Here is a 20491-nt window from a genome sequence, read left to right as displayed (position 1 = left end):
CAGTAATTAAGGCATTTCATGTAACATCTGTATGAATAAGGATAAATGGGTTGATTCTCACTAACCTTCCTTCCTTATTACAAAAAAAGTTTATGAAGAAACAAAAAGTCTTTGTTTATTGATTCACCGCAATAAGCACTTATCGTATGGCCCCCCAAATACAATAACGCGCAATAGATTGAGGCCGGTTTTTTTTTATTGACATCCGTTTTTACAGGATTTTTCACGCTCTGATTTCACTTACATAGGAAAGTAAACTGAGGTTAACGAATGTGTAGTTATTTTTCTCTCCAATGCTAGAGGCGACCACGTGTTGGAATAAAAGGAGAAACTACAACAATACGTCGTTTCTTTGTGCTGCCCACTAGTCTTCGTTAAGGAAAAACTATTTTTAATTCATGTTATGCAGGGCAGGGTTTTTTATTTCGTTTTACTTTGTTTTTTTTATGTTTTTTTTTTTTTTAACAAATTCAAATTCGTGTCAGACTGGGGTGGTGCGAGGCTGTGTGTCGGCTTTTATTTGGTGTGGGATGCCTTTAATCTGTAACCAAACCGGTTAGACCGTCTGCGACAGTGGGACAAGGGTGTTCAGATAACGGGGAAAAATGCATTTGTCAAATCATTTATTATCACGTGAAACACAGCGCAGCAAACGAACAAATCGAGCTTACTCATACTGAAGAGGGGGAAATTGACGATTGTGTTTCCCATATTCTTAAAAAAACATATTTGACTTAAAAAACCTAAACATTTTTTGTATCGCTTTCAATCTTTGTCCTCGTAGCTATCTTTCCTTCCATAACGTTTTTATCTTAAACATTTTTCCTGTAAGTGTACTTCTGTTTCCTAGAGGTATTTTTCAAATGTAAATAACTAAACTAAACTGGAGGTTGACTGAAAACTCAAAAGTTAGTTAGCTTCCAGACTCTTTAGTTTTTCAATTCCTCACTCGTTACTAACCCTAAAATACAACAACGCTTTGACATCACCGGCACGCTTCTATCTTAACAACCTGCGTGAAGAGATCTTTTCTAGTTAAGTAATGTTCCAGATAAGTGCTAAGAGAGGTATTACTACAGCAAAAAAAGCGGAAGATCTCAATGAGAAAGTACTGAAAATGTTTTTCCATTCAAAAATACTTCTTAAATTTCATGGTTACTTTGTTCTGTGCTTATCATATTGCCTTTTGTTCTAGTGCAATAAACGATTTCCATTTTTTGCGTTATCATTTGCGACCTCGATACCTGTCCTAGCTAATAAATGGAAAATTACTTGTCTTCTTTTAAAAGATAATATGTCAAGACAAACTTGACAATCATGATATCTTCTGGGTCCATGTGATCCAGTTCACAGCGCGGGATATTTGCTGCTATTTCCCCCTCCTTTATCTCCTTCGCCGGGAAAGGGAAAACCTTCTCCTCGCAGGAATCAGGCATCAATACTATTCTGTAGACATAAGCGTAAAGTCATTAATGATTTTGTGGTGAATCATGATAAAGTTGATTTTCTTTTTAACAGTTTTTAGGTTCGGAGACATGGTTTTTAGATTTCCTCACTCCTGTATGGAAAAATTACGATATTGATAGTCCTCGTAAAATACGCCAGCTAAATGCAAGTACTTTGGCTTAATCAGCAGCGATCATTTATCCTCTGTACTGCGTTTCCAGAGCGAGAATCTATCCTTAATTACAAAGATGAGTCCCTAACCTCGTTCCTACTACCACTGCCGTCACTGCGGACACCAGTTCCAAGGAAAGTCCTGCCATCGTATATGCGCCCTCCAGCTGTTCCCATTCGGGCACCTGTACTCAGTGCTGAATAGGTGTGACCCCTTCACGTTATTCCATTTCTCTCCCCTCCATCGGAAGGAGAAACACTCCTCTTTCTTCCAAAATCCATCTCGGTTTGGCTCTCTGAAATGAAACCGAATGTTCAGTTCATGTTCATATGATATCTTTTCTCATTATTTTTATAATTCTAGCGTCTCACCTTGAAATGCATTAGGCCCCGCAGACGCTGGACCTCCCCTTCCTGCAGAACACTGTGGGTGGGCGGCTGCATTTGTCGAGTGCTGTGGCATGTTCTTCTGCTTTATTATGGCAGTGCAGCCAGTCACCTCACAGCGGACCGCTCTTTCTGAGCACTCGCTTAAGTGCAGTGTTAAGTGGAGCCTGCAAAATAATCAAATAGGACCAGGGATGAGGCTGGCTAGTGAAACTTTTGGATATTTTGTTGGCCTTAAATAACCATTTGACTGTTGATTTCTTAATTAAACCGACAATATCTTACCGTGGAAGGCTTGTTCCGCAGCTTAGTGGACACAGTACCCTCTTATTTGAGCAAAGGGAAGCAGTATGCTCCTCGAAAGATTCCCTGGTAATTTTTCTACCGCATTGCTGGCAAGGGAGTTTGTGCTTTGCACCTTGCGCAGTGTGTGCTGCCATCCTCTCCCTTGCCACCATCTCTCCACAGCCATCATTGGCACACGCCGTTTGAAATTTTCCACACGTTTTCAAGTGCTGCTCGTGCTCGTGAAATTTTCCTTTCCATAGACAGCCGCTCTTATTACACTTGACATTAAAGTCTCCAATGATATCGTCGAGTGCGACATTGACGTGGAGGGTAACATCTGTTCCGATCGGTGCTTTACAAAGTGGGCATTTGGGGAAAGTCTCAATGCCTATGAGTGTCGCGAGGCAGTGTCGACAGCCCGAATGCCCACATGCCAGAGTGACAGGCTTAACCATTGTCGATAGGCTTTCAAAGTAAAAGATAATCAAGAGAGTTTAGTACATTTCCTTACAAAACTAGTATTGATAAGTCAAGTAATTCCTTCAAAGAGGCCCCTGCTAGCAAGGAATTCAGTTCAAACAGCTACAATTTTAAAAGTTGTCGCAGGAAAGTGGAATTTAACCATGGAACAATGATTCATAACTCAGAGTCAAAACAAACGCAGAACGTAAATCTGTTATTTGACAAATTACTATTTCGTCTAATTGGTCAAATTCCTGAGGGATGAGCAACATTTCTCTCCTCTCAGAAAGACAACTGCTGAAGTATAAACTATTTAGTACAGCTCGATCACAGAAGTAAGCAAGTGTGCGTTAATGATTTTCCTAGCGTTAATATTTAAACATCTCGTCCTTTTGCCAAAAGAAAATTACAATTTCGCTTATGATCTCTTTTCCCAGGAAATGCGAATATAGTTCCACAGTTAAAAAGAACTTCTGCCTTATGAATGCTCTGAATGCTGTCGGTCGTTCTCCTTAAATGTCAGGTTAAGCCTTGCTTTATTGCAGATTTTCACCTGGCATCTTCAAGCTGGGTTTGGAAACCAGCGCAATTTGAAGTTCAGAGTTATGGTGGATGCTTGGCATACAGCTCTGCGTTGTCGAAAAATATAGACTTATCTGTCGACTTTGAGCCTTTTTAGGAAATTAAGTGTTAGAAAAAGTGCTTTCGTACATGTTTGTTGTTTCAGTTTAGATAATCAGTGGGCTAGATAGCCAAGTAAATTCCAGATTTTTTGCACTATTTTTCAGCGGCAATGTTGGTGAACCAAAGATACACCCACGACAATTGCGACTCGATACTAGGCTCTGTAAATTTGCGCAAAACATTTCGACGAATATCTTAAGTTTGGGTAAACAAAGAGACCTAAAAATTAAAAAAGTTCTTCCTTAGCCTATCTCCTATGACATTTAAATTTCTTAACTACTCCACTGAAGATCTCTCTCTCGATGGTTGACAGCGAAAACGATCAGTTGCTGAAAGATAAAAATCATCACAAAACAAAAAAGACTTACCATACAGAACAGTTGAATAGCGCTCCGGGAGGAGAAGTAAACTCAAAATGCTCATTAGACATAGCGAATCTGGCAATGAATAAAGCAGCGAAGTGATCTAATCCAAGCAAAGTTTGCTTTTAGTGAAAGAACCAAGACTAACTGATAAGTAAACGATGTTTATAACCTTGTGAACCTCAATGGGAAATGTGTATTTCCTGGACAATTTGACACGTATTCATCAATAACAATTGATACTGATCTGGCAACAATCGATCCGCGAAATGACAGTTACCCAGGGTCAAGTTCCCTGTTCAAACAATCAAGTTTCCATTCTGCATGTGCGAGTGTGTGTGTGTATTTGTGTGTGGACATCATTTCCTGGAAAAGGGTAACTTGCCCGTTTCATGGAATTAAAGAACAATTAAACGAATAAAAGGGTGCGCTTAGCGCATTTGCGGCAAACGATCCTAATATTGTTTAACTATCAATATAAATGTCCCGTAGCGACAGGCCTAGGTGACATGGGTGTGCCACGAAACAAAAGCCTTTTATTAATACGTATACACGTCGGTCAGTTTCATTTTCGGCGTGGTTTCGCGTCATCCTTGGGAATATTAGTGCAGCAAGGAGTTAAGCATTTTAGATTAAGTGTTTAACTCCACGAGATGAACCATAGCAAGCGCGCTTTCCAAAGAACTGTTGTCTTTTGGATAAACGGCACAGAAGCGTGCCAAACAAGACTGAGCTGGGCAGGCTCGCTACCGCCAAGCGGATTTCTGATATATCGTTTACAAAGAACGACAGCTCTTCCCAAATCGGAGACTTACTGGTGAGAGCATTTCCTCCCCTTACAGGAAAAGACCTTAGCAGGTAAGTGCTGCTGCCTTCATAATCTGTATCGTAGGGTAGAAAATGGTTTCAGAGAAAAGAGTGAAAAGTACCGTAATAAAAGCAGCGAAATGCCGAAAAGGGGCAAGATTGGATGTAAACGTGGATGAGAGAAAACTAAGGTTGCTAAAATCTTCCTTTAGATGTCTTGCAAACATTGAGAAGCTGTCGCCAGTAGACAGGATAAGCATCGGACATAAATGACAAGTGGCTAACAGCGCACATATCCGTCTTTTTGTTGTCTTCATCCAGTCATTTGTATTATTGTGTGGAATTAGTTACAAATTTTCCTAACGTTCCATCAGTTTAATGCAAAGTTTACAAAAGAGGTGTGGAATTGTGTAGGATTTACTTTTTGTCGTTTTCTGTTCGTGTGAAGGTCATGCTCAAATTCATGATTCACGCTAACCCGATTAAGCTTTTTTTCGATAGATCAAAATTCTCCATGAAAGCGAGGTTTAGAGAAACTGGAAAGGGATATTTCTTGATTTCCTTTGTTGCTGTCCTCTTAGTCTCGCTTTCAAGGTGAATTTTGATTATCTAAAGAAACATCGAATATCGTTGGTCGATCCAGATGAAGTAAACAAAAAAACAAAAACAAATCAACAACAACAAAAAATTAAATGAAATGTTGGCCAATTGTATTAACAACAGCTGTCTAGACATCTAAGATAATAACCTTCCTTGTTCCAGTACACATTGAATTATTTAAACCTACAATACTTTTTTTTCATGACATACTATGCAATATTTCTGTCGTTGCTACAATCTATGTCAATCTAGAGCAAATGCCACTAAAAGCAAATGTGCATTCAAAATTAATGTATATTTGCATGCACCTTACATAAATAAATTCACAGTTAAATTCAATTTAACAGAAAAAGGTTAGTGTGGGTAACTACAATCACCTTTCTGTCATTACTTTATTACACTAGCTTGGAAATAATTACATCATATGCAAGAGGGCATGCAATGAGGACAGTGGCAACTGGCCTTCAAAGTGGTGTGCAGCTCATGGACCACTTTGGTGGAAGTAGAAGGAAAAAGATCTTTATATTTCTACCAAGTCAAGGTCTGTTTACATTTAAAGTGTTACTTACATCAACTAAACCTTACAAGTGCATACTATTTAAACTGTTCTCTTCAAATGGAGCATGTCTTGAATAAGCATAGTCTAATTTATAACCAGTTTCCTATGAAACTTATCTTTTTACTTGATACTTTACTTACTTATCTTAGTAAGGTGACTTTCCCTGCAGCCTTGCAACTTCTAGCACAAATTAAAAGGAAAATAATAAACCTCCAGATACTAAGTAGAACTTTTAGAAGAAATTGGTCATTTGTTATCTCATCACCCTAGAAATAGTGATGTGCATGACTATTGCATTTTTCCAAATATTAACCGAGTAACAGAGGCTGGCTAAATCAAAATGCATACCTTGACATTAAACAATTGAAAGGTTGAAGGTTTATATGTCATATACAATGTATCCACAAACACTTGTGAGAATCTTCTATAGGCCCATTTCCAGTCTAATGTATCAAATTTATGACGACATTTGATCACAACATGTACATGCATAAACTGTTCTTTCACCACAGCTTTGTCATCTTCCACTTCATCATCTACATCCACTTCAACATCCACTTCATTGTCCACAGTCAGTTTGCCACTAACATCTGGAACCTCTTCAGCACTTTCATTATCAACAGCTACTTCAACATCTTCGTCGTCCATAGCACCTGTACCAGCAACATCTACAGCCACTTCAACATCTTCATTATCCACAGTCATTTTACCACCGACATCTTTATCATTCACAGTCAATTTACCATCAACATCTACAACCACTTCAACATCTCTATCATCCACAGTCACTTTACCACCCACATCTCTATCCACTGCCACCTTAACATCTACATCATCACGGGCCACTTTGCTGTCCCCATCTTCAAGCAGCCTTATATCTACACCGCCAGTTGCTCAACCCTCCACATCCACTTCACTGGATCTGATGCCTTTGCCAGTTGATGGAGGTAACTGAAAAAAAAAATTTTGTCACTGTTTGAAATTAAGCTTTTCAGATCTTTCACAAAAATTTGAAAATATTGCTAATTACAAGTCTGAGTTGAAAGGTATTGGTTTATACTACCAACAGCTTAGACTTTGTCTTTCCATTTGTAATTCAATTTACTGACTAGACAAGTGAAGTTATTTTCAGTGAGTATATCTTATCCTGCCTCGATGAAAATCAAAGAAATATGACAAGTTCTAATTTAATTCTGAATTTTATGTGTAATCTGAATTGCTTTTGACATCATAGCTTCTACACGAAGATATCTGACAGCAATGGCAACTGCAAATGCAAGAGGATCAACATCTGGTATGACCCCAGTTTTGTCTTACTTTTTCAATTTACTTTTTGTATTGGTGTTCTAAATGTGTATATGGGTGTATATAAGGCGATTATAATTTAAATCAAATGTTACTCAACAGATGAGAGCTCAGACTTGTCAGATGAGTCAGATTCAAACCATGGCGGTGAGTTGGTGCAATTACAGTTTCAATTGATCTTAATGAAGATACTCAATAAATTCAATAAGAGAACACTTAATCGTTTCTCGTCTAGCTGGCTTATAACACTCCCAAGAGGAAAACTCATTTAAATCGTATTTTTATTGTAAACTGCTGTCATTAAGCTTTCTTCTGATGTAAAGTTTGCAAGAATTTATACGAAACTAGCATAAAAACAAGTGTTTTCATGAACGACACCCCTGAAAGTGGAAAGTAACCTTAAGTTAATTTAAAGAACTTTCACAATTCTGACATGGACCTGATCTTGATGTCTGCACCTTTTCCTTGGTTAGGCCACAATGCAGGACCATCTGTTGTATCATCTGACTCAGAAGATGACATTAATGGTGAGTAAAAGGATGTTCAAGTAAGTCAAAACTGTAGATTAAGGAAGCACTTTTTTAGTAACCCATAGCTATTCGTTCCAGTTCCAGTTAGCCATATGTATATTTAATGAAAAAAACACCTACTAATCTGAGTCACATCACTCAAGAAACTCATAAATAATGGACTTATAAAGGCACAACTACATATGAAAATTAGTGATGAATATGTATCATCCTGCAGGTAAAGGAAATAATGATTTGTGACATTATCACCTATTACATCAAAGTAATTCCTATCTTTTCTTTTTCTTTTTTGCAGAAGTGATAGTTTACTCAGAAGAGGCTAGACTCTGTAAGCTCACCTTGATGTCTCACTAAATGGATATCAATTTCCTTAATGCCTGTACCATGCTATCTTCCTTTTTTGCCATGCATCTGTTGTGAGAAAGATTACAAGAACCATTTTTACCAAAGCCAATGCATCTGTGTCAGTACTTTGGGAGGTCATATCCTAGCAACCACAATGCCCCAGTCATTTAGCTTAATAAGACTAGAAATTGTCATTTACATTATTCTTTATCAATGAACTAGTATACCTGTTTTAATTATTATTTTGTCTTTCTAGATGGCTATGTCACTGATGATTTTTCAACATCAGGAGTGATAACAGGTATGATTGTGATGAGTTTACCTCAGATAGTGCATGACAAACTGAGCAATGAAAGCACAGGTAGTGTATAATGCTACTGAATACATTCATACATCACTAAATCACTTTCCTCATGGTTACCCATTTCTTATAGGTGAAGGTGTTCATAGCAGGACCACTGAGGTGCTGCAATGTATCAATATTTTAGAGGACAGAGGGCAAAGCACAGCCATTTCATTTCTGATCCACTCTTTTGAAGAGGTAATTAGCTTGTTTATCAGTATGTAGGAAAAACCCACATAGAATGAGATGTGATCACAATCACGCTCATACCCTACCCTTTGATTGGCAAGAAAAAAGAAAGTTTGCATGTTAAAAAAAAAAAAAACCAAGAGCTACAAACTAATCTGTCAAACAAAACCCGTTTCTCCCTTTGATTACCTGCTGTGGGAAAATAGCTGTAAACAATTCAAATAGTACACTCATGTTCATGCACATATCTTACTGAACTGTTTCTCTTGTTATCTTAGTTCACATGGCAAGGAACAGAGGATGGTCGTATAATGGTGGCTGTGCTTTTGCCCTTCAGCTGTCCTCTTGCTAGCAAGAGAAGATTGGTTAGGTTAGTACACTAATGTGTTTGCTTTTGTTTCCTCATTGATTTTTCTCTGCCTACTCTGCCTCCACATTTGTTTAACTCAGGTGTATTTGATGTTTATTAACCTTCTCTGTATTTACTTTTTCAAGCATGCTCAACACTGTGGCAAACAGCCCACATATTTACTTCTGGATTGCCAAAGACAGCAGCCATGAAGCCCAGAAAGGTAGCTAAACCTAGTCTTTAGCTCAGAATGCAAAAGCAAATGCACCCAAGTGTTAATTTTAATTAGTTTATTTTTTTGGAGTATTATTGTAATAATTATAATTATCATAGTTATCACTGTTGTTATTGTCGATATATCAAGATGATTTTGCAGATGTTATTATTAGCACAAGAGTAATTGTACCTTTAATTGCAGTGAGAGTAAAATATGGCGTTTCACAAAGCCCTGGCATTGTTGTATTTGTTCTGGCCCCATGTCATAGCAGAAACATGCCACAGTGCGTGGAAATCTTTGAGGGTAAACATGAAAAATTTGAAATTTGAAATCTATATTGTGATTATATGAATGACACCTTTCATTTTTTAAAGTGTATCATTTGTCATTAAGGTCATGACTGGGGTAGAATAATTTGCTAGCTCCTCTGTTTCCTTCACTAGTAGTCTGATTATCCATTGATTGTTTATGATGCACAAAAAAAACAAACAAACAACAAACAAAAAAAGGAATGTGGATGTCTCAAAGACATTTTCTTTTTTTCTAACTTCCATGTGCAACAAATACAAAATTTCCTCTGAAAGAATCTCTGCGAAGTCTTCAATAATCATACCTACAACAAGAATAGCTTCAATCTATTAGTCTTTTTAACACCAACATGTTTTGTACCTTGTACCTTACAAGAATCAAACTTGGATTGTGCGGGTCTTCAAGAGTCCATTGGCAGAGCACAGGCTCTATATTCCGCAATGAGGGATGAACGGTATGGATTGAAACTTTTCAGCTATTTATGTATTCACAATTAAAATGATTATTAAAACTTAAAAAATGGGAATGAAAGGTACTGACACAGGTACTTCTTTCAACAGGAAAAAGTTGGATGACTGGCGGAAACAAAGACAAAGTCAAGAACTACAGTACCAGGTACACAATATCCCCTAATTTAGAATTCAATTTGAAAGGATACACTTACAAAATCACATTATTTTAATTTTACTCCCTAATATACCCATTAGAACACTTTAATTTTCATAACAGGCATTACAGTCCAGCCCCAGCAATAGCACTAACATTGCTAACAGCTCCCTGGGAACCAGCTCCAACAATACCGTAAACAATCAGGATGAAACTTCTGTAAGTTACCGTCTGCTTTCTCTCTACTCTTAAGTTTTAGATACATATAAGGTTTGGAAAAATTAAGAATGACATGTCTTCTATTAGTTATCTCAAAAAATTAATAATCTAATGTTATGTCAAGAGTATACAGTGACTTTCCATTTAAATATACCTAAGCAAGCCTGCTTGTTTTATAATTGGGTGCACTGTGTCCAGCTTTCTCTCAACTCTTAAGTTTAGGTTCATGTAAGGTTTGAAAAAATTAAGAATGAAATATACCCTTGTTATTTATCTCAACTAATTCATAATCTAGTTATGTCAATTGTATACAGTGATTTTCTATTTAAATAACTATACCCACATATGTTTATTTTATAATTGTGCGCACTGTGATGTGCCTTATCTGTCGTAATAATATCCATCATAATAATATTTGTCTTTACAGCAAACAAGGGCTCAACGCAGGGGGAGGGTGACAGCACCACCAACTAATGGTGGTGGAACAACCATTGGCGTCCATATCAACAATGGAAAAAAGTTCTCCAGGGCTTTTGAGAAAAATGCCTTTTTCCAGGTAAGAATATAATATAATATTTGCTACATGATGATGGTGGTGATAGTAAGTGATGCATGTTTTCTTTTTTTGGTTATATGAAAACAATAAACAGGAAGTCTATGACTGGATTGGTTCGCTTGTTGAAGTACCGCTCCACTTCACACTACAGCGAGGAAGGGAAGTGGTGAGGCACTCTGATCATCTACAAGGGGACGAAGTCCTGGACCTTTTAGAGAGGGTATGTTTCAATCAGAACCCACTTTAATTTTTTCAATGTCTTAATATAACGCATTCCCATTCAAAACACATTTAGTTCTAAAGATGATTTAACTCTTACTTATGTAAATTCTCTAAAATTATTAAACACTTAAAAACAGCGTGAGCTGGGGTAGCATAATAAGTTATTTTATGTGTCTTCGTGACAGACACTTTCATTGCTATGGTCTAATTTGTTTTTTTTTTGACAAATTTTCAGAACACTGAAGAGATGACTAACTTGGAGCAGTCACTGGTAGGTGCAAAAGTCATAAATTAAAAAATAGAGGTTTAATTCTCGATTTCAGATCTGAACCCTTTAACTCCAGATATCTGATTACGAATTCTCCCCTCTCATTGCTACACATTTCCTTGTAAACCACTTGTGAGAATTTGGTGTTTTTAAATCAACGTAACAACATCTACCTGATAAGTTTAGGTATTCTCATTACTTGTTAGCTAGATCATGAAGGAATATTATAGGGAGAAGTTAGAGGTTAATCACTCCTGGGAGTTAAAGGGTTAAATGATGACCTCTGTTTTTATTTGTAACTGTACTTATTTTAACATTGATCTGGTATCCTTACAATATTCCCCTTTCCTAATACCTCCAGGGCCACTGTTGACCAGCTCTTCCTAAGCCCTGTCCAGTGTGACCTGGTATCCTTAGATCATTCCCCTTCGTAATCCCTCCGGGCCACTGTTGACCAGCTCTTCGTGAGAAGTGTCCAGTTGGACCTGGTATCCTTAGATCATTCCCCTTTGTAATCCCTCCAGGGCCACTGTTGACCAGCTCTTCGTGAGAAGTGTCCAGTTGGACCTGGTATCCTTAGATCATTCCCCTTCGTAATCCCTCCGGGCCGCTGTTGACCAGCTCTTCGTGAGAAGTGTCCAGTTGGACCTGGTATCCTTAGATCACTCCCCTTTGTAATCCCTCCGGGGCCACTGTTGACCAGCTCTTCGTGAGAAGTGTCCAGTGCGACCTGGTATCCTTAGATCATTCCCCTTTGTAATCCCTCCGGGGCCACTGTTGACCAGCTCTTCGTGAGAAGTGTCCAGTTGGACCTGGTATCCTTAGATCATCCCCCCTTGTAATCCCTCCGGGGCCACTGTTGACCAGCTCTTCGTGAGAAGTGTCCAGTGCGACCTGGTATCCTTAGATCATTCCCCTTCATAATCCCTCCGGGGCCACTGTTGACCAGCTCTTCGTGAGAAGTGTCCAGTTGGACCTGGTATCCTTACATCATTCCCCTTCGTAATCCCTCCGGGCCACTGTTGACCAGCTCTTCGTGAGAAGTGTCCAGTTGGACCTGGTATCCTTAGATCACTCCCCTTTGTAATCCCTCCGGGGCCACTGTTGACCAGCTCTTCGTGAGAAGTGTCCAGTGCGACCTGGTATCCTTAGATCATTCCCCTTTGTAATCCCTCCGGGGCCACTGTTGACCAGCTCTTCGTGAGAAGTGTCCAGTTGGACCTGGTATCCTTAGGTCATTCCCCCTTGTAATCCCTCCGGGGCCACTGTTGACCAGCTCTTCGTGAGAAGTGTCCAGTGCAACCTGGTATCCTTAGATCATTCCCCTTTGTAATCCCTCCGGGGCCACTGTTGACCAGCTCTTCGTGAGAAGTGTCCAGTTGGACCTGGTATCCTTAGATCATCCCCCCTTGTAATCCCTCCGGGGCCACTGTTGACCAGCTCTTCGTGAGAAGTGTCCAGTGCGACCTGGTATCCTTAGATCATTCCCCTTCGTAATCCCTCCGGGGCCACTGTTGACCAGCTCTTCGTGAGAAGTGTCCAGTTGGACCTGGTATCCTTACATCATTCCCCTTCGTAATCCCTCCGGGCCACTGTTGACCAGCTCTTCGTGAGAAGTGTCCAGTTGGACCTGGTATCCTTAGATCACTCCCCTTTGTAATCCCTCCGGGGCCACTGTTGACCAGCTCTTCGTGAGAAGTGTCCAGTTGGACCTGGTATCCTTAGATCATTCCCCTTTGTAATCCCTCCGGGGCCACTGTTGACCAGCTCTTCGTGAGAAGTGTCCAGTTGGACCTGGTATCCTTAGATCATTCCCCTTTGTAATCCCTCCGGGGCCACTGTTGACCAGCTCTTCGTGAGAAGTGTCCAGTTGGACCTGGTATCCTTAGATCATTCCCCTTTGTAATCCCTCTGGGGCCACTGTTGACCAGCTCTTCGTGAGAAGTGTCCAGTGCAACCTGGTATCCTTAGATCATTCCCCTTTGTAATCCCTCCGGGGCCACTGTTGACCAGCTCTTCGTGAGAAGTGTCCAGTTGGACCTGGTATCCTTAGATCATTCCCCTTTGTAATCCCTCCAGGGCCACTGTTGACCAGCTCTTTGTGAGAAGTGTCCAGTTGGACCTGGTATCCTTAGATCATTCCCCTTTGTAATCCCTCCGGGCCACTGTTGACCAGCTCTTCGTGAGAAGTGTCCAGTGCGACCTGGTATCCTTAGATATCCTGGTATACTTTGACCAGGCTCTTCTTATGTATTCTTAATTTTTTTTTTCAAAATTCAGCTAGACAGTAAGCTCTATACGTTGTCCCCTTACCCTTCTCCTCATCCCAAAAAACTGTTATGAAGTATCCCCTAACCTTAACTCTAACCTGATGTTTTTAATTTGTGGTTAATATTAATACTTAATCGGATACTTCATGACAAATGTCATTTTTTGCTATGGTTATTCCTACAATGTAAAGCTTTTTTCCTGATGAATTGCCCCACCCCCCAGCCTTCCTTGTCCCCTTAGTCCACTCATGTATTCTGCAGTGTGCTTTATTATTTTTATTTTTTGTTCATTATAATGATGGTAATAACTCGATCATTCTTCAGACATTAATTTGAAAAGTAATTTGGGTTTGTTAGCTATGAGATTTCTTCACTGTTCCAGGATTAAAAAAGTTAAGAATCAAATGATTTATGACTCAATTTCTTATGGGTCCTTTTAATCTTCCTGGGTGTGTTGCAGCTGGCCTTTCAACTTGTTCTCTAGTTATTGATAAAAGCAAGAAGGACATCATTTGTGGAGTTATCTTCCTCTCCAGAGTTGATGGAATCATTGTCATTCTCATTGTTACTATTTGTATGGCTTTCACTTTGCTCTACTTATCTTCAGCTATGTTGGGGTTTTCACTGTCTTGCAAGGATTGTTTACATGTTAAATCTCTTTCCTTCAGTTGTGTTTGCAAACCAGGGCCTTCAGGATTCATTTGGAAAAGCCAATACCTTGCAAAAACCTCCACTGTGTAGTTCTTATTGTTGTAGATATGTTAGTCAAGTCAATGTTTCTTGAGGCACTTTACCCCCTCTTGCAAAATTGTTTACCTTTGTACATTCTTCAAACCAATCTTTCCCAGCATAATCAGGGAGACTTTTTCCTGTGTTTTTGTGGTGGTTTCTTTTTTGTTCTCCTTTGGCTGCTCTGCTCTTTTCTTCTTGTTGAACTGCATCACCTTGATATGCTGGAGGTTATCAACCACACATGTTGCCTTCGTGATCCCTTGCTTTTCAATTTTGAGGCAAGGATAACAATTTCCTCACTTCTTGCAGAGCAGATGAAGTGTGTCGAGTTCAGGATGTTAAATGCAACACAGGATACAGACACTTGGAGAGAGAAGCCAAAGTTATTGAAGCATATTCAAGAAATCTGCGAAGACACCACATCAGAAAGAGAAGAAGTAATAAAGAAAACTATCGAAAATCGAAAGGAAAAAGAAAAGGTTCGAAATCGACATGTTACTAGAACAAAGTAATTGAGGCGGAAACCTGGGTAATAATCTTCCAATATGTTTACTGCACCCTCCTTGCCTTGCTGTCCCTGAAAGAGAGTAGATGTTGAGAGTTTTTTGCTTGCTGTTTGGTCAAGATGTGACATACCTCGCACAGCTCTTGTGAAGATATCATTTCAGTTATGCCAAGAAAGCAGAACTACCACAAATATCAGGCAAGAACTTAGCAATAAAGTCAAGATGTGACATACCTCGCACAGCTCTTATGAAGATACCATTTCAGTAATGCCAAGAGGGTCGAACTACCTCAAACCTCAAGAAGTCAGAGATTAAGAGTACTCCTTCATGTATCCTGAAGAGTATGGCATAGATGAGAAGTACAAAAGCAACTCTCACAGATGCACAACAGTGAGGAAGAGCTTGACAATGCTAAAGATGAGGGATATTGCGCACATCTAACCCGATAAAATGTCTTTTAATAAGAGTACCTAGCTTTGAAAATTGTTGTGATGGAAACAGCCATATAAGTGCAGAACACATATTATTAAGCTGACAAAAGCATATAGTACATGTAGTGTTATCTAAACAGTACAAAATCCATGTAAAATCCACAATTGCTAAGATACTTTAAAAATTGTTGGGAAAACAGTACAAAATCCATGTAAAATCCACAATTGCTAAGATACTTTAAAAATTGTTGGGATGAAAAGTCATGCAAATGCAGAGGATGTATAATTATATGAGCAGAAGCATGTTTCTATACTTTTTGTTTGTTTCTGAACATGTAGATATATCAAAATAGTATGAAATCATGTAAACTCTACAATTACTGAGATACTTTGAAAATTGTTGGGATGGAAACAGTCATGCATATACTTTTTGTTTATTTTTGAACATGTAGTGTTATCTAAATAGTGTAAAATCATGTAAACTCTACAGTTACTCAGATACTTTGAAAATTGTTGGGATGGAAACAGTCATGCATATACTTTTTGTTTATTTTTGAACATGTAGTGTTATCTAAATAGTGTAAAATCATGTAAACTCTATAGTTACTCAGATACTTTGAAAATTGTTGGGATGGAAACTGTCATGTATATACTTTTTGTTGATTTTTGAACATGTAGTTTCGCATAAATAGGATACAAAACTCTACAATTACTGAGATATTTAGTGTGACCTCCCTCCTTCCAACATTTGATTTAGGGGGATGGTTCCCCCTCAAAGCCATTATTTTTCTGTAGACTCGTCTCGGACCCAACCCCTCCCACCTCCTCAACCCTAAGGAGTCCAAATTGTATGAAAGTGTTCATAAATGGGCCATTAGATTATTTAAACTCTCTGGATAATACTTCCCAGCGGCACCTACACGAGGGTGATATGCCACTCATCCCATGAGTGGCATACTACCCTCTGCCTATGTTTCATTGCAGGTGTCATTCAAAGGAAACTACCCCTCAGATGAAGAGGAACTCTCAGAGACAATGAAAGGTAAACACAAAAGTAAATAGATTATGATGACCAATGTTAACACCACCAACTTCATAATTAGTCTTAATAACTCTTACTCATAATAACTCTTCTTCTTTATCAAACTTCCTTGTGCAATGTTTGTGCCATGATGAAGCACAGTGAGGTACCTGTTTCTTCCAGTGAATTACCAAAAACATTTAAATTGTTTGTTAATTTTATTTGAGGGTACATCCCAAAATATTTCCAACAAGCCCCTTAGTTTGTTATTTTTATCATCAGTTGTTAGTATCTACACATGACCAACCCTCATTTTTGCCTTTATTCCAGTGAGCACATTACAACATTCAACTAATCTCTCATTTTTTCACCTTTTTTCACATGGAAACAAAAGATGATGACCATGAAAAGAAAGATGAAGGAGCCAGGATGGAGAAAAAAAGAGAAAGGACCAAAGATCTCACAGGAATCGAAAGGGAAAGAGAAAAAGGGAAGATGCCAAACACTAGAAATAAGTTGTGTACCATCACTCGTGATCAGTACTACCAGTAAACTTGATCATACCGAGACAAAGGCAGATCCAAAATTACTACTAAATTCATTTTATATGTACCTCACTTAACCATAAGTTCACAAGTGTAAGCCATTAAATGATATTCTATTATAATTTAAGGGTTTTTTTTGTTTGATATACTGGCTATGTGTAAAGGTACACAACTTTATTCTCCACCTTTTCATTTCAAGTAGTATATAGAAATAGATAACATGTACAGTGGAAACTTGATTTAATAGAGTGCCAAGGGGCTGGAGACATTGATTGGCTATATTTAGGGTTTGTTATATCGAGGTTCTGTGGCATTTATATTACTGTAACTTTAGCTGGGCTGAAACAGAAGTATTGTTTGTCATATCAAGAACTTCGTTGTATAGAGGTTAGTTAAATCAAGGTTCCACTGTACCATTAACTTACTATTTCCTACTTAACCCTTTAATCCCTAAGAGTGACTAGAATCTAATTTCTCCTGACAATATCATCCTTCAATCACACATAAGGTCATGAGAGTCTAGGAAATGATCACCAACTGGAGAAGTTCTTAATTATTAAACAAACTCTCCTTGTCAGCACCTGTGTAAATGTGTAAGTACAGTATGGAGAGTGTGCATACTGATGTTAGAGTGTAGAGGGTTAATGTTGAATGAACACAACACAGCCTACAGTACAACAATGTCTACATTCATTCAGAAAGTGCACTGTTAACCCTTTACACCCTAACATCAGGAGGGGATATTCTCAATACCAGTCTTTATACATTTCCCAAGTGTTAACAACAAAAATTAGTTTAACAATCAAGAGTGTCTTAAGCTGGTGAACATTTCCTTTGTTTTTGTTAACTGAATGTGTAATTCAGGGGTGATGTTGTAAGGAGAAGTTTGATGCTAGTCACTCATAGGGGTCAAACGATTAATCATAGCCTCTGTTATATTTAGGCAGTAAGTATGTTGACTGAGTCCAGAATCTTAACCCTTTGACTCCCAAGATCTGATTGTTAATTCTCCTTTCTAGCTGCTGCATATTTCCTTGTGTATTAGTTACAAGAATTTGGTGTTTTGATCAAGATGACAACTTCTACCTGATAAGTTTGAGTATTCTCATCACCTGTTTGCTAAATGATGTATAAGTGTTATTAATAGGGAGAAGTTACATGTCAATCACTTCTGGGAGTTAAAAAGTTATCAATAAGGCTGTAAGGATTTTCTGCTCAGACCTTGACTAAAGGATCATCACTATCTCTTACAAAGAAAAAAAATTGAAATACTTAAGAGGTTGTCTCTCTTATTTCCACCCGGTCAATTTCATGTCAAAAATAATTTTCCCTGATATATAGGGGTCAGAATATGTTAAAGTTTGCCTTTTCAAATATATGGAGAGGGAAATTCTAACTTTCTTAGCAAACTAGAAAGGTTGTTAAGGGATCTGATATAAATGTCGTGGCTTAACTATGCAAATCAAATATTTTACAATGTTACAAAATATGCATATTATTCAATTTCTGAGAAGTTGTGATAGTCCCTACCAACTGGTGAAATAATTATGGCCCCTAATGCAGCCAGAAAATTATTTCAAATCAAACCAAATCTAACTTAGTTCTTTCCTAAGTATAGTCTTTCTGTTGACAGAGTTTAAGGTGAAATTGGCAGGGTGGAAATAAGAGAGATGGCCTCTTAAGCCGTAAAGATCTAATTCTGGATGCCTCAGAATTCCTTGTTAGTTGTCAGTGTAGATGGGCTAGATGTCACCAAGGCTACATTTTAATAGTGAGACAACTCAACATTTTGCAACTCGCTAAGGCCAAAGGAACATCCAGTGACAGACAAAAATCCTCATGTTTACAAGCAATTAAGTACTTTTCCTAAGCTGCAAGCCTAAATATTCAGCTGAGTGTTTTGTCATTAGGAATGAGAGTTTGAAAAACACAGTTTAGTACCCATATTACTTTGCTCAGAAGTATTACCTCCAGCTCGAGGTTTTCGAGATACAAGTTTGCTTTAAAAGGTTGCTACTTTTGGTTAGTTCGGTAAGAAGGAAAGGAATTGCGTTGCACAGTGGTTGAATGGTTTATAAAATCTTGCTCTAAACCAGAAGTTGTTTTATTTGTTTTTAAAAAAGTATACATATATCACTGAACGTTCATCTAAAAGTGACACAAGTTTATCTAAAAGTGACACAAGTATTCCCCTGCGTAGTTAACCATAAAATTTTACATTTTACAATAAACTAAGGATTACCAAAAGTTTGTTCTTGTCTGTATTAAGTCCCATTCCAGCGAAGTTTAAGTTTAAGTTTACCCTTCTATACCCGAAATGACTACACCTGACCTGGGGTTTTCGTGCTTTGGGAAAATTTCTGTTTCCAATACATTTGCTCCCACTTCCTTTTACACCTTCCCTTTGAATGCTATCTCTGAAACTTAACGAAAACTTACGAAATACTCACCTAATGACCAAGGTTCTTGCAACAACACTACCTGCCATCGTCCTCCTCAATCAGTGTTTGACTCTTTCCCAGTCTTTCTCGTTAGTACTGTAACCGAGCTCGATTACTAATCGAGCTCGATTAGTTATCGAGCTCGATTACTAATCGAGCTCGATTAGTAATCGTACTCGATTAGCAATCGAGCTCGACTTGTAGTTATCGAGCTCGATTATCAAACGTCGTTTGCTTATCGAGCAGGAATGGTAATCGAGTACGACAAATCGATATCGAGCTCGGTTGCCCAGAAACAAATATTGATCCGGAATGGTAATCGAGTACGACAAATCGATATCGAGCTCGGTTGCCCAGAAACAAATATTGATCCGATTTTGTTTGTGTAACCATCGAAAAACGGTTCGACGTTTGATCGATTTATTAAGACCTCTAACATTTAATGACAGGCATTTTAGGTCAAAAGCAATGGCAGTATTAACGGTATTCATTTTGTTGGCGATTTAAAGAAACACAAGCCAGGCGGAGTGATAAGTAAACACTGATTTCTTCCGACCGAATTGTGTTGATTCACAACAAATTGGGACATGAACCAATTTGTAATTTTCGCTGATGGGCTGTTACGAGAATGTGAACGAGTAGAAAAAGAAGGTGGTTGTTTCAACCGAAGCGTGTTGGCGTAACATGTAAAGCAAAGAAAGTGAAGCATAATAAACATAAAGACTACAACAACTACATAGTGCTTATGTAATAACATGGACAAAAAGGAAATTTGGATACTTAGCTCGATGAGATAGAGTCACTAACCCGGCACAGTTTTCCAAGCTTCTTGTCGACTTTGAACGTCTTCAATAAGATAACAAAAATTAAGTAGAAGCTACTTGATATTCAACTGGAATATTCGAGATGATAAAAACATTGATATCAATAAAGAGAGATCTGTTGACTACCTTCGCGACGCGGCCAGCTTGTTTAGCAGCAAACATGGATTGTATAAGGGTTTTCCTTTCTTTCTGGATTTCTCGAGCAAAGTCTTGGGTAATGTATGCCTCACTGTGTCTGGCTGAGGACTTGATCCGGTTTTTAACATTGAATACAGCATCCCTATCTTCTCTCACAGCAAACCTAGCGATAATCGGACGAGGGCGAGCAGGAGTAGCTCCATTGCTTTGTGGCTTGCCCACGCGGTGGACGGCATGAAAACGTATATGCTGGATGTTCATTTTAAGATCATTTTCTAGAACATCATAGATGATATTCTGGCAATTTTCGCCTCGACTTTCGGGGATATTCATGAAACGCAAGTTTTCTCGTCTCGTAT

The 20491-nt window shown here is 38.5% G+C and overlaps 1 protein-coding gene and 1 long non-coding RNA gene across 4 annotated transcripts; both read right to left on the bottom strand.

Annotated features, from left to right (window-relative positions):
* Positions 1–1833: 1833 nt before the first annotated feature.
* Positions 1834–2747, bottom strand: LOC136279431 (TNF receptor-associated factor 5-like). Its single transcript, XM_066163152.1, has 3 exons — positions 2290–2747; positions 1990–2171; positions 1834–1913 (listed from the first exon to the last, which is right to left on the bottom strand). The coding sequence occupies exons 1-3, from the start codon at positions 2745–2747 to the stop codon at positions 1834–1836; spliced, it is 720 nt and encodes a 239-aa protein (XP_066019249.1).
* A 2572-nt stretch (positions 2748–5319) lies between these two features.
* LOC136278876 (uncharacterized) lies at positions 5320–19387 on the bottom strand. 3 transcript variants are annotated; one of them, XR_010716612.1, is made up of 6 exons: positions 19180–19387; positions 9234–9339; positions 8668–8826; positions 7940–8012; positions 7511–7574; positions 5320–6717 (listed from the first exon to the last, which is right to left on the bottom strand). It is a non-coding gene; the product is annotated as an uncharacterized lncRNA (long non-coding RNA). The 3 variants fall into 3 exon arrangements; XR_010716611.1 differs by lacking the exon at positions 9234–9339 and having other exon boundaries at positions 19180–19381; XR_010716610.1 differs by lacking the exon at positions 19180–19387 and having other exon boundaries at positions 9234–10103.
* Positions 19388–20491: the final 1104 nt, after the last annotated feature.

The sequence above is a fragment of the Pocillopora verrucosa genome, chromosome 1 (genome assembly GCF_036669915.1).
Source record: "Pocillopora verrucosa isolate sample1 chromosome 1, ASM3666991v2, whole genome shotgun sequence".
Lineage (NCBI taxonomy): Eukaryota > Metazoa > Cnidaria > Anthozoa > Scleractinia > Pocilloporidae > Pocillopora > Pocillopora verrucosa.
This window is presented reverse-complemented; position numbering and strand designations above follow the sequence as displayed.